Here is a 17008-nt window from a genome sequence, read left to right as displayed (position 1 = left end):
TATATATAAGTTAGAATATGGATAATTTTTCAAATCCTTAAATTGTGCAAATGTATATATAAAATAAATATACACTAATAAAAGTATGAATAGGTCAATAAATATGTAAAAAAATAAAATAGAGAGGGGGTAAATGTATGGTTGAAAAATACGCATAAAATAAGAATATATTAATTATGGACTTTAAATATAAGCAAAATAGTTTAAAATGAATGTTAATTAAATAATATTAAAAATTTAAATTAATGGTATAAAAGTTATTGTTATATGATAAGGTGATAACAGACTCCTAACATGTTGAAGGTAGGTTCTGTTTTTAAGTTATAAATATAAATGAAAGAAGGGAAAGTGGTTTGTAAAAAAGTTTTAAATCTAGGATATCAATTTATTAAAAAAAAAGTTATATAATTAAGAAATCTATTTAAAAACAAAATTTTACGAAGTGATTATGATATTATTTTAAAGATTAATTTATCTTAAAGATGTGACAAGGACAATTAGCCTGCAATTTTGAGTTTTTTAAAAAAATCAACGACATCAATATGGCCAAAGAAATCAGTGTGTAGTTAAAGGAAATAATGTCATTGTTATATAAAAACAAAAAAAAAATTTGTAGGTTGTATCCTTGAGAATGGGCTGAGGGCCGAAACGTTGGAGAATTTTAAAGAACAAAAGTTGAGAGGATAAAAAAAGAACAAAATTGTGTTAAATTGATAATAAACTAAACCATTCTCAAGCAATCATATATGAAAAATAATTAAAATAAATTAATACATATAGCCTGATATGTATTGTATAATGGTAATATATATCATTTTATCGATACAGTTCTACTAACAACATTGAACAATAGAATAATAATTTTATATATACATAAGTTTAAATACTTATGTATATATAAATATGTAATTAATGTGAATGCTTGAATCATAATGTCATTTATTTTTACCATCCACATAGGCTATCAGCTGTTATTACAATGGTTGTTTGATAATAGTACTTATCCTATACACTTGTTATAATATACACTACTTATCATATATATAATCAATTATATACCAGATAATGACATGTGAGGATAAAAATATTCAACAATTCCTAAATATCTATTATAATTCGCTTGCTGATTTAAAATCATATCCTATCTATGTGAGAAACATTAGATAAAGCAAGGCGTAAAATGATACCATACCTGCAGTACATAACTGTTGCGCCAAACGTAATCTTGGTTGTTGCTCCTTAAATAGTCACAAAACAGCTAAGTCTAACCTGGAGTTTAGGATATTTGATACTTTAAGGGAAGTTCTATAATGTTTTTAGTTAGAAATGGAAACATTTCTAACTAAAACTAGACAGTTACAAGCATAACTAAGTTTAAACAAACAAATTTGATTTTGAGAATTTCCATAGTTACCTTTTTACAATTTGGCTCAAAGTTTTCCTGCTAATTTTAATTCAAAGTATAAATGTATATAATTCTCTCAATACTCTCATATATAGCCTCTAGTAACATTAAAAATTAAACTTTCTGTTATATAAAAAGGTTTTTAGAGATCACATTTTAATATTTTATTTTACTATCTCAGCGAATTAGAGACTTTAACTCTCAATAGTCATTGCTGCTACAAAACCTATGCATTATTGATGAACTGTGGAATAGCACAAGATTGTTAGTAAAAAATATTCAGATGAATATACAATAGTGTAAGATTTTATCTCCCTAGGCACTCGAGGGGACATACCATTCGAATTGTAAGATTAGAATTTGCTACGACTATAAATAAATCACTGGGGCAGAGCTTTGATAAAGTTTTTATATTTGAAACATTGAAGGAAACAATATTTACTCATGTACAATTGTATGTGGCTCTGTGAAGGTGTATGATCAAATTCAGAATTGAAATTAATTGTAATTTTGAGGAAAAAGTGATTATAAATATTATTTCGGAAGAGACACTAAATTTAATTACAAATTAAAGTAATTAAGTCTTTATTTGTTTTCCTTGAATAACTATATTAAAAAAAAACTAATACAATCTGAAGTTATTTGTTTTCCTTCTAACACTGTATTGAAAAAACTAATACAATCTGAACTTATTTGGTTTCCTTCTTTCATTATTATTATTTATATTTTATATCGAAAAAAAGAAAAAGTAGAAAACAATTCATTTTATAATATTGGTGAGTATGTCTAATCTTTTCTCTCTTATTCTAAAATATATGAAATCAATTTTTTCAATATACTAGATGTGAGGTGTACAAAAACATCTGGTGCTTTATGATGGCTATCTTCCAATCTTCCAAAAAATCATATTATAATATTAGAGCTTAATTTGATTTTGATTTTATCATCAATGAACTTCTATTACTAATTATTATCCCTGAATCCTGAAAGATCAAAAAATAAATCTGTCTGACATCAATAAAATTAAATACTGTTTAGAGTGAGCGTTTAGTTTCGCATGTCATTTAATGAAGGCCTGTTCTAAAGATCACTTAGTCACTCAAAGCCCTGAGAAATGAAAAACTGACTAAGTGGCCATCCATCAAGAGGAGAGGTTATTAGCTTACACCGCACGCCACACACTCTTCGCTTAGGTTAGCTCTAATCTAAAAGGATTTATCTTCTCTTACTAATTCTTGTGAAGTGGTATTTGTCTCCTGCCAGTAACCTAATTCGTAATGCTACGTTTCTAGTTATCCTATATACATATACATATTTATATGTATATATAATCAGTCATTTATGGGAACCGACCCAAAGTTCTTAGAATTGTATTATATATGTATTTAAATCAAGAGAAAGATACCCTAGACTCCTATAGTACATAGTAAAATACAACTATGTTTATAAGCAGATAATTTAAAGAAGAACTTATGGACAAAATCATATTAATTAAAAATTAATATTGATTTACACATTACATCGAATTATATTCTAGCTTCCGTACTTATATCTATCTATCCATCAGTCGGCACTACAACCCTTTGATGGGTCTTGGCCTCCTCTATGAGCCTGCGCCATTCGGCTCGGTTTTGGGCTGCTGCCTTCCAATTTTGGACTCCAAGCAGGTCTCGTGCGTCTTGTACCACTCTATCCATCCACCAAAGCTTGGGCCGTTCGGCTCTTCTTGGACAGTGGATTTCTTCTTCCATGACTCATTTAAGCATTTCGCCGGAACTCATCCGTGCAACATGCCCTGCCCACACAAGGAGTCCCAGCCTAACAAAGTTCATAATATCTATATCATGGAGCATCTCATAGAGTTCCTTATTTCTTCTTTTTTCCAACCTTCTTTATCCCATACCGGCCCATAGATTCTTCGAAGGATCTTTCTCTCAAAGACCAACAGATTTTTCCTATCCTATGTGGACAGGGTCCATGTCTAGAAGGCGTATGTTAGAACAGACCTAATTAGAGTTTTATACAAATGGACCTTTGTTTTCCTGCTAATGAGCTTGCTCCAGAACTGTAACAGACCAAAATAGCATCGGTTAGCCGCTATGATCCTTCGCTTTATTTCCGTGAAAACATTATTTGTTGCTGTGAATTGAGATCCAAGGTACTGAAACTCCTCCACTCTCTCAAAGATACAGCTTCCTACGACAACCTGTCTCTCCTGAGATCTGGCTCCTCCGGTGTACATATATTTCGTTTTGTTTTCATTAATAGCCATGCATGCAGCTGCTCTCTGCAAGCTCAAGAAAGACTTGCTAAGTGCAGTAAAAGATCGTTCCATTATATCAAGGTCATCCGCATAACCGAGCAGTTGGACCGATCTGTTGAATATGGTGCCATTATTCTGGATACCTGATTCTGTCACTACATTTTGCAGGATCAAATTAAACAGGAGACATAGAACATCTCCTTTTCTTAGTCCTTTATTTGAGCCAAATTCAGAAGAGTGTTCAGACTTTATGCGGACCCTGCACCTAACATCTCCCATAGTCATTTTTATAAGGCATATAAGCTTTGAAGGAACCTTCATTTTTCGAATGGGAGTACCTTGTATAACATAGGATGCTTGACACTGTCTTGGTGTCATCCCAAGATCCGTACCCTATCTTATGTTCATGAGCCCTCTCTATTATTAGTCTGAGGGTATGTATTTGGTCCACCGTAGATTTCCCTCTCCTGAAGCCAGTCTGGAACTTCCCGATTTCTCGTTCTGCATGCAACTTATATCTAGTTGCTACTAAAATTATAGTTTTGTATTAGTTTGCCAACTTATATACATTCCTTTCTTCGTTTCGTATATATTCATTTGTATATATTAAATTATCTTTTCTAGGAGGTCAGAAAAAAAAAATAGTTTAGTGCGTGTTAATTTTTTTTTTGGAAGATCTAAAATACAATCCAAAGTTAAAATTGTTGGCTGCGCTACATGTATCGAGTGATATAAATATACTAGCAATCATAAAGCACCAGAGGTCTTCGGACACCTCACATCATCTAGTATTTTGGATATATTTTAGAATAAGAGAGAAATGCTGCTGTTATTTGGCAATGCTGTTGAACAATATCGGGTTGCTAAAACACACAGCATACTTATCGATCCATGACTAGATATACTCACTAAGATTACATAAAAGTAATGTTTTTCTATTGTTCTTTTTCCCAACAATATTCAACAATAAACTAAATACAATATATTTCAAATATTATTTTTAGTCAACAATTTTAAATAAACATATTTTCTCCTTCTTCTTCTATCCTGCTATTCCTCTGCTGGAACTGCACTCAAGGCCCTCTGACTCTTCAGTCCCTCTACTTCGTTCCCTACCTCAGTGTGTCATATAACTGTCGAATTCCTGTTTTTCGTCCTTTGTTCTGTTTTCTCCTCTGTTTACAAAGGGAGTTACATTTCTCCTCTTGATTACCTGCTCGTGCTATACTGTAGGTGCCCCGAGTATATTTTTACGATTATAATAAATAAATAGTTTGGAACAGGTGGGCTGAAAATTGTGAGACACTTCCTGCTCATAACAACATGCACACGTATTTTCCTTAATTTAAAAGGTATTAATCCTTGGAGGGGCAGACTGGTTAGTGAGTTAGGTTTTAGAGATGTTTATCTATAATAATATAATAAAGGAACATGGGGTCTCATAAGTTATATTGGCTTATCTGGTGACGTCTTCGCCGCCGCAGTGACGTCTCCTAGCCGCTTCCCTCGTCTAGGTGTGCTGTGGGCGAAATGGTAAAAACCTCGCCGTGGTGTCTGAAAAGACGTCTTCGTACCTCCGTGGCTGGCCAGCGTGTCCTGGACCTTGGCGTGATGGTAGGGGTAGGCCAGGTCCTGGCTTGCATAGTGCATAGGCTGGGGCGGCATTGCAGTCGCAGCGTCTTCGGAGCCTTCCGGTGTTCGCGGAAAGGGGGGGCATCAGAAAAATAATGGTAAAAATCGGATTACTTAACTCCGACACCTCTGTATACCCAAAAAATATAATTTCTCCCCCTCTTCTTGGATTTCATTCAAGTGATTTCATTAGGAAATCGCCTTTAGACGGAGGGAATCAAGACTCCTTATAGGGGACTATCACGTTCAAATTATTATAATACCATCTTTATGTTTAAATATTTTGTTTGGTTAAACATTTGTTGATATATATGTTTATTTTAATTTCAGGAGCTGGCCGGTTCTGGGGGACGCACTACCCCCTTGGGCAGTACACCCTCCCCGTGGCGGCCCCAACTGCCCCACAGGCAGAGCACACCCTCTCTCCAGTCAACTAGTCTGCAATGCAGGTAAGTTCCGATAAGTGCTACATATAATAAACATGTATTTGTTTTAAATAAATATATTAATTATAATAAAAATCAGCAAAGTGCTGAACCAGTAAGAATTTCCACTAGCTTTATTTTTTTATCGGAAAATATTACAACAGTTTACGTATTCAAGTTTTAATTTTTGATTCAGTAAAATTAAAGGTTTCATTTTAGTTTTCTTATCTATTCAAATGATTTAGGTTTAAGTATACTGCATATTTGTACTATATAAGACGAGGATCTTCATAAGACTTCAAAGTAAAAAAAATGCTTGGAGTTAAAATAAAAATATTAATAAGCTGCACTGAATAATTGTATAATTTGATAAATAATTGAAAGAGAAAATAGGTGTTCAAATTGGAATATAGCGGGACAATATTTTATTAAGAGCTTTGTCATATTTTATTAAACCGTTATATTCTTGAAAAAAAAATTAAGTTGGTTCCTTATTTTTACTTTTAGAAATTATAAAATACGGATTTGTATAGTTAGTGAAAGTTACATTGCACCAGATTTTTTATAACGTTTTCGTCTATAAAAGTTGAAGCTAATCAAGATTAGATCAAGAACTGACATAATAGATTTAAAGATGTGGGAAGAATTTTAAGTTATAAATAGAAATAATAAATTCCGTATATTGAACTTAACAACCTTTCTCTATAGTGGTAATAAAACAAAAGCTGTTTGAGTAGAGTAACAAAATCAGATGTTTGTACTCGTGTAGACGTTGATGGGAATACAGAAGGGCCTCATACATAACCTTTGCCGAGGCAGCAAAGAGGAATTGATATTCTCCAGGAGCAAGAAGTAGATATGAGATGGATAAAAGAGGGGCTGCTTCTTAACCCACATCTCTTATCCGCTCTCTGTAGCTTTATTAAAATATTGGCCCTGTCTTCAATATCATGTCTTCTAAAGGGGAAATTGAATCATTGCTTTTCGGTGTAGCGTCTTCTCAAAGAAAGAGGTTTACCTAAATTTTACCTCCGTTCTGTATTACACATGGATAGTTGAAGAAAATTAAGTAAATTATAATTGTTAACTGGACTGGGTGGTTCAGTAGATCATGTATGCGCTAGTAGATACTCTTATGGGTTGGAATGTTGAGAGAAAATAAAAATAAAGAAATAATTGTAAAAGGAGAGTAAACTAAAAAAAATATACAACTAAATAAAACATTAGTTTTAACTATATACTAATAAATCAAATCTATTTAAACAAATAAGTATTATAATATACTAAGCTTAGAAACAAAAGCAAAGTAAAAAACTTTTTTTATTTATTTATTTATTGACATTTACAACTGTATATAAAATACAACAAGCAAATTTGAAGTAAGATCATAATGATACAGCATGTAGAGAAACTATCCATAGGTAGAACTCTAAAAACATTTTACAATATAAGGTCAAGAGGCCATCGAGGCGAAATAAATAGGATAAAACAAAATATAAGATTAGCAGTAGAAGCAGGAGTAATTTCGGTGATATAGGTACAGGAGAAAATACATTTGAACAGGTACTTACTAAAAAAAAAAAAAGAAATATATGAGGAATAAAAGCGAGGTCAAGGCTGAAAATATTTGTTATTTTTCAAACTCGAAATTATTTTACTAGCACCCTTTGCCTATAAACATAAAGAAAAACTATTATCACTCTCACTTTATGCAAAAACACTAAAAGAAAGAACAGGTTTAAGGTCAATCTTAAGGTTTTTTGAAAAAAAAATCTATTACTTAAAATATTAAGACCGAAATAGGAGTATTTAGAAAGCTGAGTTATGGGAAATGCCCTCCGTAAATATAATTTGGGTCAAAGTATTGTGACGAATACGATGGGCATGCAATGTCGTGGGATTTAGTAAAGAACGATTACCTATAATGTCAATAAGCACTGAACAAGGGGGGTTGACCAAAACGTTGTTGGGAGGATTGCATTAAGACTGATTTAGAAGGTTTAGGGTTGATACATAAAAAATATCTGTACAGGACTGTTGGTGGTGTCAGCGACAAACCTATGTCTTTATGTGCTGTGGCATCCACATTTCAGACTCCTAGGAGAATTTTTCAAGATTTGAAGAGGAAGCGAGGTTCGAAACTAGTGGGTTTGTGTGGTTAAGGTGTTGATTATGGAATGATTGATATCTGGTTTTTGTGACACATGAAACTTTGAGGTTAGTATGAATGATGAAATAAGGAATCTGAAAGCGATTTGATAGTTATAGTGGAGCACCAAAGCTCAACTGCAGAAGTCCTAATAGGTACGTAAATTAGTCTTTTGTAATTAACCATAAGTTTAGACCGTTTTGTCAAGTAACTGTTGTAATAGTTGGAACTGAAGAGAACTTTATGTCTTTTCAGTCTTCTTAAATTCAAACTTTTAGCATAGTCGGTTTCTACACCTAATTAAAATCCAATAGAACATCCCTGGGACTAACTTAGCATCTTGATGAAAAGAAGGATTGAACTTCCTGATAAATCAATTAAGTTAGGTATTATTTTATTTTTTATAATACTTATGTAACTAGTTAACCTAACAGGAAAAAAAATTAAGGAGTATTACAAAATGGTTTAATTGATTAATTTAATATATCACTATATAAAAATATTTCATATTAATTTTACCAGGTCTGAAAATTATTTGTAAGGTTATAAATTATTAAGATTCATTATTGAATTTTATAAACTAAAATACAGATTTGCATTTAGCCTTGTTCGCTGTATCTTTAGTTTTTATTGTCCTAATTTAATGAATTAGTTTTTTGTTATTTAGGGAATTTAGTGACCTTCCGTATAACCATATACATTAAATATAAGACCATATTAAACCGTGAGAGGTTTACATTATGATTTATGAGCTAATGAAATTTTATTTTTATTTTAAGTTTTAAAGGGCTATAACCCTAGAGAGGTTTTCTAAGTCCTATTTTATTCGGCTGCTTAGAACAAAATGTTTATCTAAAGGTAGTGGAGTTTACTGAAATATTGAGAGTATATAGCTTAATAAAAATTGGTTTATACTGATTGTCATCTTAAATAAAAAACGTGATATTAAAAATAAATTTTAATTTTTTCAATTTAAATAAATCAAATTGTATCCTTATTTAGTCTCAACACTCTTTATAATATCAATAGTCCAATGTTTCGGCCAAATCGGCCATCCTCCAGGACAATCTTTAAATATAATTCTCAAAACCACATCAAAAATTAAAAAAAAAAAAAAAAATGTTTTGCAGGCTATTCTGCCCAGGTCATTATTTACAAGTCGATTACAAGTCTCTCCTATTTTTTCAAAACTTTGATTAGTTTATATAAATATTTTAAATTTGTTGATAACTAAATATCTATATCTAAATATTTGAAGATTGTCTTTAAGAATGGCCGAATTGGCCGAAACGTTGGACTATTGATAAAATGAAGACTGTTGAAACTAAACAAGGATACCATTTTATTTATTTAATAATTAAAAATAAAATTATTCCTTACATTTGTTATTGAAAGGATCTAGGGAAAAATAAATGATCTCTTGTCAATAATCCCGTAAAAAAGGTAGGAAATGTGCAATTAACCGACTATTTTTTTTTAATAATACAATATTACATAAATATTGCTGGACAATATGGAATAGTAATAACTGATCAAATTTATACTAAAGTAAAAAAAAAAAAGAATAAAAATATATGAAAAAAAAACTAAACTAAATTACATAAAAAGAAATAAAATCTCTCTCTCTCTCTCTATATATATATATATAAACAGAAAGATAAATAAAATGAACATAATAAACTAGGTACATGAAAAAAGAAAAATAACCACTAGTCACAGTTGTACTGTTATATTCAGTATTTACCCTACCGACATGAGGATCCCCCAGATCTTTTTTATATCTCCTACGTGTGAGGGGTAGACCAGTGCTCTTCGAGATTCCAGTACTTCATTGGTAATGAGCCAGTGGACGCTAAGTGCGTTAAATCTTATAAAATGAATACTGATTTTTTTTTTAGTTTTACAATTTTCCCCAAATTCATCCCAGAATTCGGCAATACGAGCTTAAAAAACAAATTCCAAATTTTGAACAAATTGGATTCAATAAAATAAATAATTTAGCTGAAGGACACGTAAAGCCAAAACTCTGCTTGAGTGGAGCATTTGTCCATTGCCAGAACTCCAATTGTTTTCTATTCTTTTTCTTCCTCCTTAGTGTCTTTCATAGCGGAAGTTCCTCCGTCCAAGCAAACCAAGGCCTCGATCCCGAGCCAGCACCCCCATGGCATTCCAGTTTTTCCCTCTTTTCTCTCCCGCTCTGGAGATTTAGTCCTTCCATTGCATCCTGGGTCTCCCTCTTGGGCGTTTTCCTGTTGGTCAGGCCTCAAAATATGTCTATAACTCAAAAAAGTTGTCTCTTTTCAATGGTATCCTTTATGGAGACAATAACCTCCTGTCATGTCCCTTCATTTCTAGTTCGAAATGGGAGTATAACATAATTGTCCCAATTCACAAAAAAAGCAATGCTAATGAATGTGAGACCTATAGAGCTATCTGTCTATCCCAGGTTGAGAACAAGCTCTATACTTCAATATTAGAAAAGAAGCTGAGAGAGCAAGTGGAGAAAAACTTAGAAGAGGAACAGGGTGCTTTCAGGCCTCAACGCCAGACCCAGGAGCATATGTTTTCTCTCAGAACATTCATTGATAAATCGTGGGAACGAGGCTAAAAGTATCTTCTTGGCATTTATAGATCTAAATGCTGCCTTTGATTCGGTCCTAGATAAGAACTGTGGAAAGCCCCTTCTGAACAAATATCCTGCAAGGATTGACAAAACTCCAATTGTCGATTTTTATTTTACAATAAGTCTCTTGGCTATTGTCGTTTCAATCTTGGAGATGGATTGTAGGGATTGATGGAACTGGATAAGGATTGAACCAGAGGATTTGGATTGTTAGAAATATTTATATTGGATTTTGAGAATTTAATTTAAGAACTAAAATTTAAGAACACTAGACATATCTAAGTGAGACTAGACTGAGCTAACAATGGATGGTTCTAGCCTCACCTGAGAGGTGTAGAGATTCCCTGCATATACACACCTGGGCCCTGTTTCATAATGAAAGCTAATAGTATTAGTTGATGGTGTAAGTGTAGAAACTAGTGTGGTAATAATACTAATACTTATTTTTTTCATGAAAGGGATGACTATTAGTGAAATTACAGGAATTAAAAATTACAAAGTACAAGTCACTATTGTACAAGTCTGTGTAATCGAATTAAGATAAATCTACAAGACTAATAGTATTAGTTTGTACTTTATTATGAAACAGGGCCCTGGAAGTGCTGACTGCAGCAATCCCGATAAGGATAGGATTGTTTTGAGTGTTTATATGACTGAGAATATAGTGGTTTTGAATTTGAATTTCCCAGTTGAAAAATTATTTTGAAGTCTGGGAAGAAAGTTTCGACTGCTGCTAGAAAATTATCACCAATGGATATTTATTGTTTCATTAAATAATTTATTATTGACTACTTTCATACAATTGACTCACTACAATAATAACGAGATATATCAACATTTTTATATATGAAACCAGTTTAAAAATTACTTAAAATTAGATCTTCCCTTAAACACTATTTTTAGGCACTTATATTGTTTATTTCTATCTGGGAAACGTTTACTTATAGATACCAATAAGTGATTATAAAATAACTATGTCATTTAAGGGTTAAAGAGAAGATTACAATACTGATAATAGAACCTTGGCATCCATCTATAATAACGTTTCTATTGCTTTTCTTTATACCATAAATTGATTTAGATTGTTCTTCCTTTCAACTGAAATTAACGATACCAATTACTGTAGCATTTCCTGAAAAGAACATATTCCTAAATATAAATAATAGTAAAATAGTGTATAACTTTAAGAATTTATTTTAACTGAAATTTATTTCCTTTTTTAAATAACGCAAAGTGTTATATTTACATTTATAAAAAAAATATGCATGAACACTGTATCACAGGTACCAAACCTGCAAGAAACCCCATTTATAATATATGTTGTATGACCTTAGCTCATCCTACAAAAAAAATTATATAGAAAAAAGAAGAATATTCCAGAAGCAATTAGGATTTCGACCAAATTACGGGGACTGCAAAAAAGAGAGAATTATAGCAAAAAGTCGATCGACCAATCCCATCAATGCCTTATGGATTATGAGATAAATTTACATTCAGCAGATTGACGTCAAAGGTCAGGTCATTTTATAATTACGTTTGATTATATATTTTATGATATTAAAAATTAAAATCTGTACCGCAACAACCCATGGAGGGTTAAGGTGCAGTACTGTATAAGGGTACTTTGTAAGTACTGTTACTAGACAAATGGTTGTGCTAGGAGATGATTTGGTCAGAATCAAGCTTGGCCACCAAACTTTCTCCTGATTAAGGGTACCTAATTTAAGAGCCTGGGAGGACCCCAGGAGGGCTCCAGAATACACAGGGTTGACACACGGCTACAGTGTAACAGAAAATAAATTTCTGCCCAAATTCGAACCCTGGTCCTAGGAATTTATGGTATACCTAATATAAAAATGATTTTTTTTTTCGTCGTTTGTATCTTTTCAAGAAAAGTCATATACAAAAGTTTTAACCCATATTGATAAGCAATATTATTTCAAGTTCGATCAATTTTAATGAAGTTCAGTAAGATACAAATTTTCATTGTTGGCCAATTTTTATTATTATATTTTCAAAATTTATGGAACTAAAATATTATATTGGAAGAAGATAGTTGACGGTATGAAGTAGATCGTAGGAACATAGTCCGGGTGGTCAATAAAGGTATTAAAACATTAAAAAAAAACTGCTTATTGTTAACCAACGTTTCGCCCCACTTTGCAGGACTTCGTCAGACTGATAACAATGAAGTTCAGCTACCAACCAGCTGGTGGCCGAAGCGTTAGTTAACAATAAATAGTGTTCTTCTACTATTTAGATACCTTTATTAACCACCACCCAGACTATCTTCCTACAACCGAAAATTCAGTTTCACTAGACACAGATTTGAAAAAAGTAAAATTATATATCCTCAGAAAGTTCGAAAAATAATCGTTATGGGATTGCCTAAGGCAGCAAATTCATTATTAGGAAGTGATTCGATACTTTCTATTTTTAATACATTAAAATGGAATACTTCAATTTTTATAAGTGGCAAAAATCTAAAGGTGACCAGATGAAAAATACAATTAAATGAATGAACACAAAAAGAGTAAAAATTTACAATGAACTGTAAATGATTACAATTAAGGAACAGGCGCAATTTTTATTCCTCCTTACCATGGTTGGCAGAGTTATTAATTTTTAATCTTAACTATATATAGATTTAATTGAAGTAATCCTCAATGCTCCTTATTTTGTTACTAATAAAACCATCCATAAAGACCTAAATGTTCCTTATGTAACCGATCTAGCCCGAACCCGATATTTTTCCTTCCATAATAAACTCCCTAACCACCCAAACCCACTAGTTTCTAACCTTGCTTCCTCTTCCACTCCTGGCAATCTTCCGAGGCGCCTGAAAAGAAGATGGCCTCGTGACCTAATATTGTAAACTGTTTTTAGAGTTCTACAACTGGGTAGGGTAGTTTCTCTACATCCTGTATCATATCATTATGTCATTATGATCAAATTTACATGTTGTATTTTTTATATAGTTGTAAATATCAATAAATTAAAAAAAATGAAGTAAAATTCTGAATAATAACTTTTTTTTCACTTAAAGGAATAGTCCTATATAGGAACTGTAAAGGACCAAAAACAAAATATTCCATCAAATGTTTTTATGACTTAGCCAAAATAAACTCATAAACTATTGTTATATCATTTTTCCGAGAAAAGATTAACAAAATCATTTGTAAAAGAAACATTTAGAATATGGCACAATGCTTTTAGAAAATGGTATCAAAACCTAAGAGCAGTAACCCGTATTCTCGTATGGAGGCAGACCAGATAGGCTAAACCCCACACCTGCCTGCTCAGCTGATGGATGGCATAATATCCACGAGAAGGTAACTCCCCCCCCCCAACTCCTCCCCCTGAATCTGTCAGTCTTACGGTTCATTAGCTCCGGGCTTATTTATCAACAGTACGCTTCAATTTCGTTTGGCACTCTCTAGCGATGGCGGGGGAGAACGAATGTGTATGCAGGATTAGATACGCGTGACTGAATGTACACAATCGATTCTTATTATAATTAACCAACGCGTAACGTTCTAGTATAACCAAATATAGGAACTGCATTAAGTTTTTCTTGGAGAAAAAAAAAGTTAATTTTATTAAAAAAAATAATGGAATTTCGAAATAAGATTCAGTGTTTCGTAGTGGTAGTGCTTCTATGATGTTTGCATTTTATAAATATTTTATATGGAATTTTGTCCGAACGACAATAAATAAATTTATTTTAGCAAAGATCTTGAGAACTACTAAAAACTCCTTTGAAGATAAACGTTACAGGTTACTTTTTTGAATATTCAACTTGCTTTAATTTGATTGATAAATCAAAAAGTTTGTCCTTATAGCTAAAAATTAACAATTTGTAAATTAATTTTGGCAAATATCATAAAAAATAATACTCCTACGAGTATAAACATTAGAAACAACTTTATATTATATTCAACTTGACTAAATTTGAGTACTAACCGACGTCGGCATGTTTAATGGTTTCTGAGACATTGCTTTTCCAAAATAAATTCACTAACTACTGATTTTACTGGGGAGCGCGGGTAGCCACGGGTTAAGGCGCGTAGCTACTAACTCCAAGGACCCATGTTCGAATCCGGCAGGGCAGAAAATTGTTTTCTATTATACTGTACCCGTGAGTCAACTCATGTGGGTTCTTGGTGCCCTTCTGGCGTCCAGCCAGCTTCTAAACTTGGGTACCCTAAGTTGGGTGAAGATCTGGCGGTCGAGCGTGATTCTGACCAAATCACCTCTTCGCACAACCGTTGGTCTAGAAAAAGTACTGAACCCCTGACCCTTCAAGGATTGTAATTTTAACTAATGTTACTGTTTTTTTTTTGTTTTGTTTTTTTAAATACATATCGAGAACTATTGTGTTCTTTTAGGTTCCATATTTTAGAAAAATTTACTCTTCTTTAAATTATTTTTAGTAGGTTTTGTATTGTTGTTGGGAATTTCAAAAATATGGAGTTCTGAATGAATAATTAATTTTTTTCTTCTTCTACATCAGCCACCATCTTTTATTACTCTGCATCAATTTCACTAGTAACTTTTAATTCGTATAGTTTTAATTAACGTAGACAAAATTTGGGGTGAAATAACTCACTATTTTCTCCTCTTGGGCTCTTATTGTCCTGAGAACGGCTACGAACTCGTTTCTATGAAGGATACTTATTATGTATGTGGCTACTGCTCCGTTCCTGTGGGCTATAGCTCGATGCTATAAACATAAAAGCCATCCCTAATTAACGTTCTATCAAATACAAATATAATCTTTTATGTCAGGCGGCTCGCTCCTGAAATGTGCGTGAATAAACAATGTTAAGCTTTGATATCAAAATTGAAAATCCTTTATATTTAATAATAAGATACTGTTGTTTATTTAACTATCAATCATCAGTCAAAAGCTTACTTTAAATTCAAGAACATCATACTTATAATAGCATCAGGTCTTACTGAAAATGACTGTAGACATTTTGAAATGTGCGATGATAATTTCGTATTTCATAATAAATGTTATTATTATGTCTTAACAGTGATTTTTACAAAGATATCTAAGCAGCTTGAGCTCAAAAGCCTAAAACAATATTGTATTAAGTGTTAATTCTGTCCGTCTGTTACTTATGCGTAATTGATGTGACTCGCATTTTGAAAATCCAAAAAGTTAAGATAAATTGATATGCATGTGTTGAAAATCAATATTATTTTTATCTTCTGCATTTCCTAAAACATAGAAAAAGGTCCAAATATGCAAAATAATTCGAAGAGTTAAGATAAATCGATAAGGGCATATGCTCCCTTATTGATTTATCTTAACTCATAAAAACGATAGAGTTTTCATATTCTGTATCTTTGAAAACATACAGAGACTCTTTAATATGTAAGAAATCAGAAAATTAAAAAAAAAAAAAAATCTATCTATTTGCATATTTTCATCTCTTAGAATATATTAAAGGTCCCTTACATGTTAGAAAACATAAAAGTAAAAATGAATCAATACGAAAACATGCGATTTTAAAATCGATACAATTTCCATTTTGTATTCGTCAGAAAATGTGTAAAGAGGCCATTATTCATTAGAGACCCGAAAAGTTTAGAAATAAGAAATTTAATAAATAAATAAATTGTTATCAAATTAAAGTGAATTATTGAATTTAAATCATAGTTTCAAATCTACGAATATACAGAAGTATTCGAAAATTTTAGTCATATTTTTTTTTTAAATTGTGTACATGAATACGAACTCTAAATACATTTTTCGTCTTTCGCCAATTGAATAATTATCGCCTACACCTGGTCTCAATTTATTCAGTAGTATATGTGCTTAGATTGTGTTTGGAAACTATTTAAGCTCAAAATACTGAGAAAAAAATATTTTATTATATTTCATACCCTTCTTAAATAATCTAGAGCTGTTAGTGGAAGTATAGCAACTGTATCTAGCACACTATAATCGCCCAATAACCTAACTCTGCTACTCTCTAGCTTACTCGTTTAGTTTATGAGATGACTTTTGTTTTTATTACTACATTGGGCACACCTACGGTTACTGAGGTCAATATGGTATAACAATTCAAATTAAAAAAAGACTGAGCATCATTATTAGAGTTATTTGCAAGTATACCAATGCTCATATAACTATGAATGTCATCACACAGAAAACTCCTTATACTTGTACCAGATAACATACAGAAAGTATATTAACATATTCAGATAAATAGGGATACTGCCTGGAGTTATTTCCGTAGTAGGTTTTTTTGTTTTAAATTATTTTTTTTATTTTAAATAGTAACTCCATAAATTCTTACCTCCTACATATTTTCTCATTATCCGTTCCTTTCTTACTAATAGATTATTCCAAGTAAACCACAATGGTTCTTATTCATCCCTCTATTTTCAATCCGCTGGTGTTCCTCAAGCGGAATTCTCGGTCCCATCCTCTACACCATCTATACAGCTGACATACCAACAACTCCTAACACTATCCTTACCACGTATGCTGATGACA

The 17008-nt window shown here is 32.0% G+C and overlaps 1 protein-coding gene across 1 annotated transcript in view; it reads left to right on the top strand.

The window, feature by feature from the left end:
* Positions 1 to 17008, top strand: part of LOC106686460 (uncharacterized) — a gene marked incomplete at its 3' end in the record, with an annotated part of 330086 nt that overhangs the window by 89054 nt on the left and 224024 nt on the right. The window contains exon 3 of the mRNA XM_014429795.2: positions 5631 to 5749. Coding sequence (XP_014285281.1) covers positions 5631 to 5749 — 119 coding nt within the window. The remainder of the gene's footprint in view (positions 1 to 5630; positions 5750 to 17008) is intronic.

Source organism: Halyomorpha halys, unplaced genomic scaffold (genome assembly GCF_000696795.3).
Source record: "Halyomorpha halys isolate HHAL.00 unplaced genomic scaffold, Hhal_1.1 Scaffold823.1, whole genome shotgun sequence".
NCBI classification, from domain to species: Eukaryota; Metazoa; Arthropoda; class Insecta; order Hemiptera; family Pentatomidae; genus Halyomorpha; species Halyomorpha halys.
This window is presented reverse-complemented; position numbering and strand designations above follow the sequence as displayed.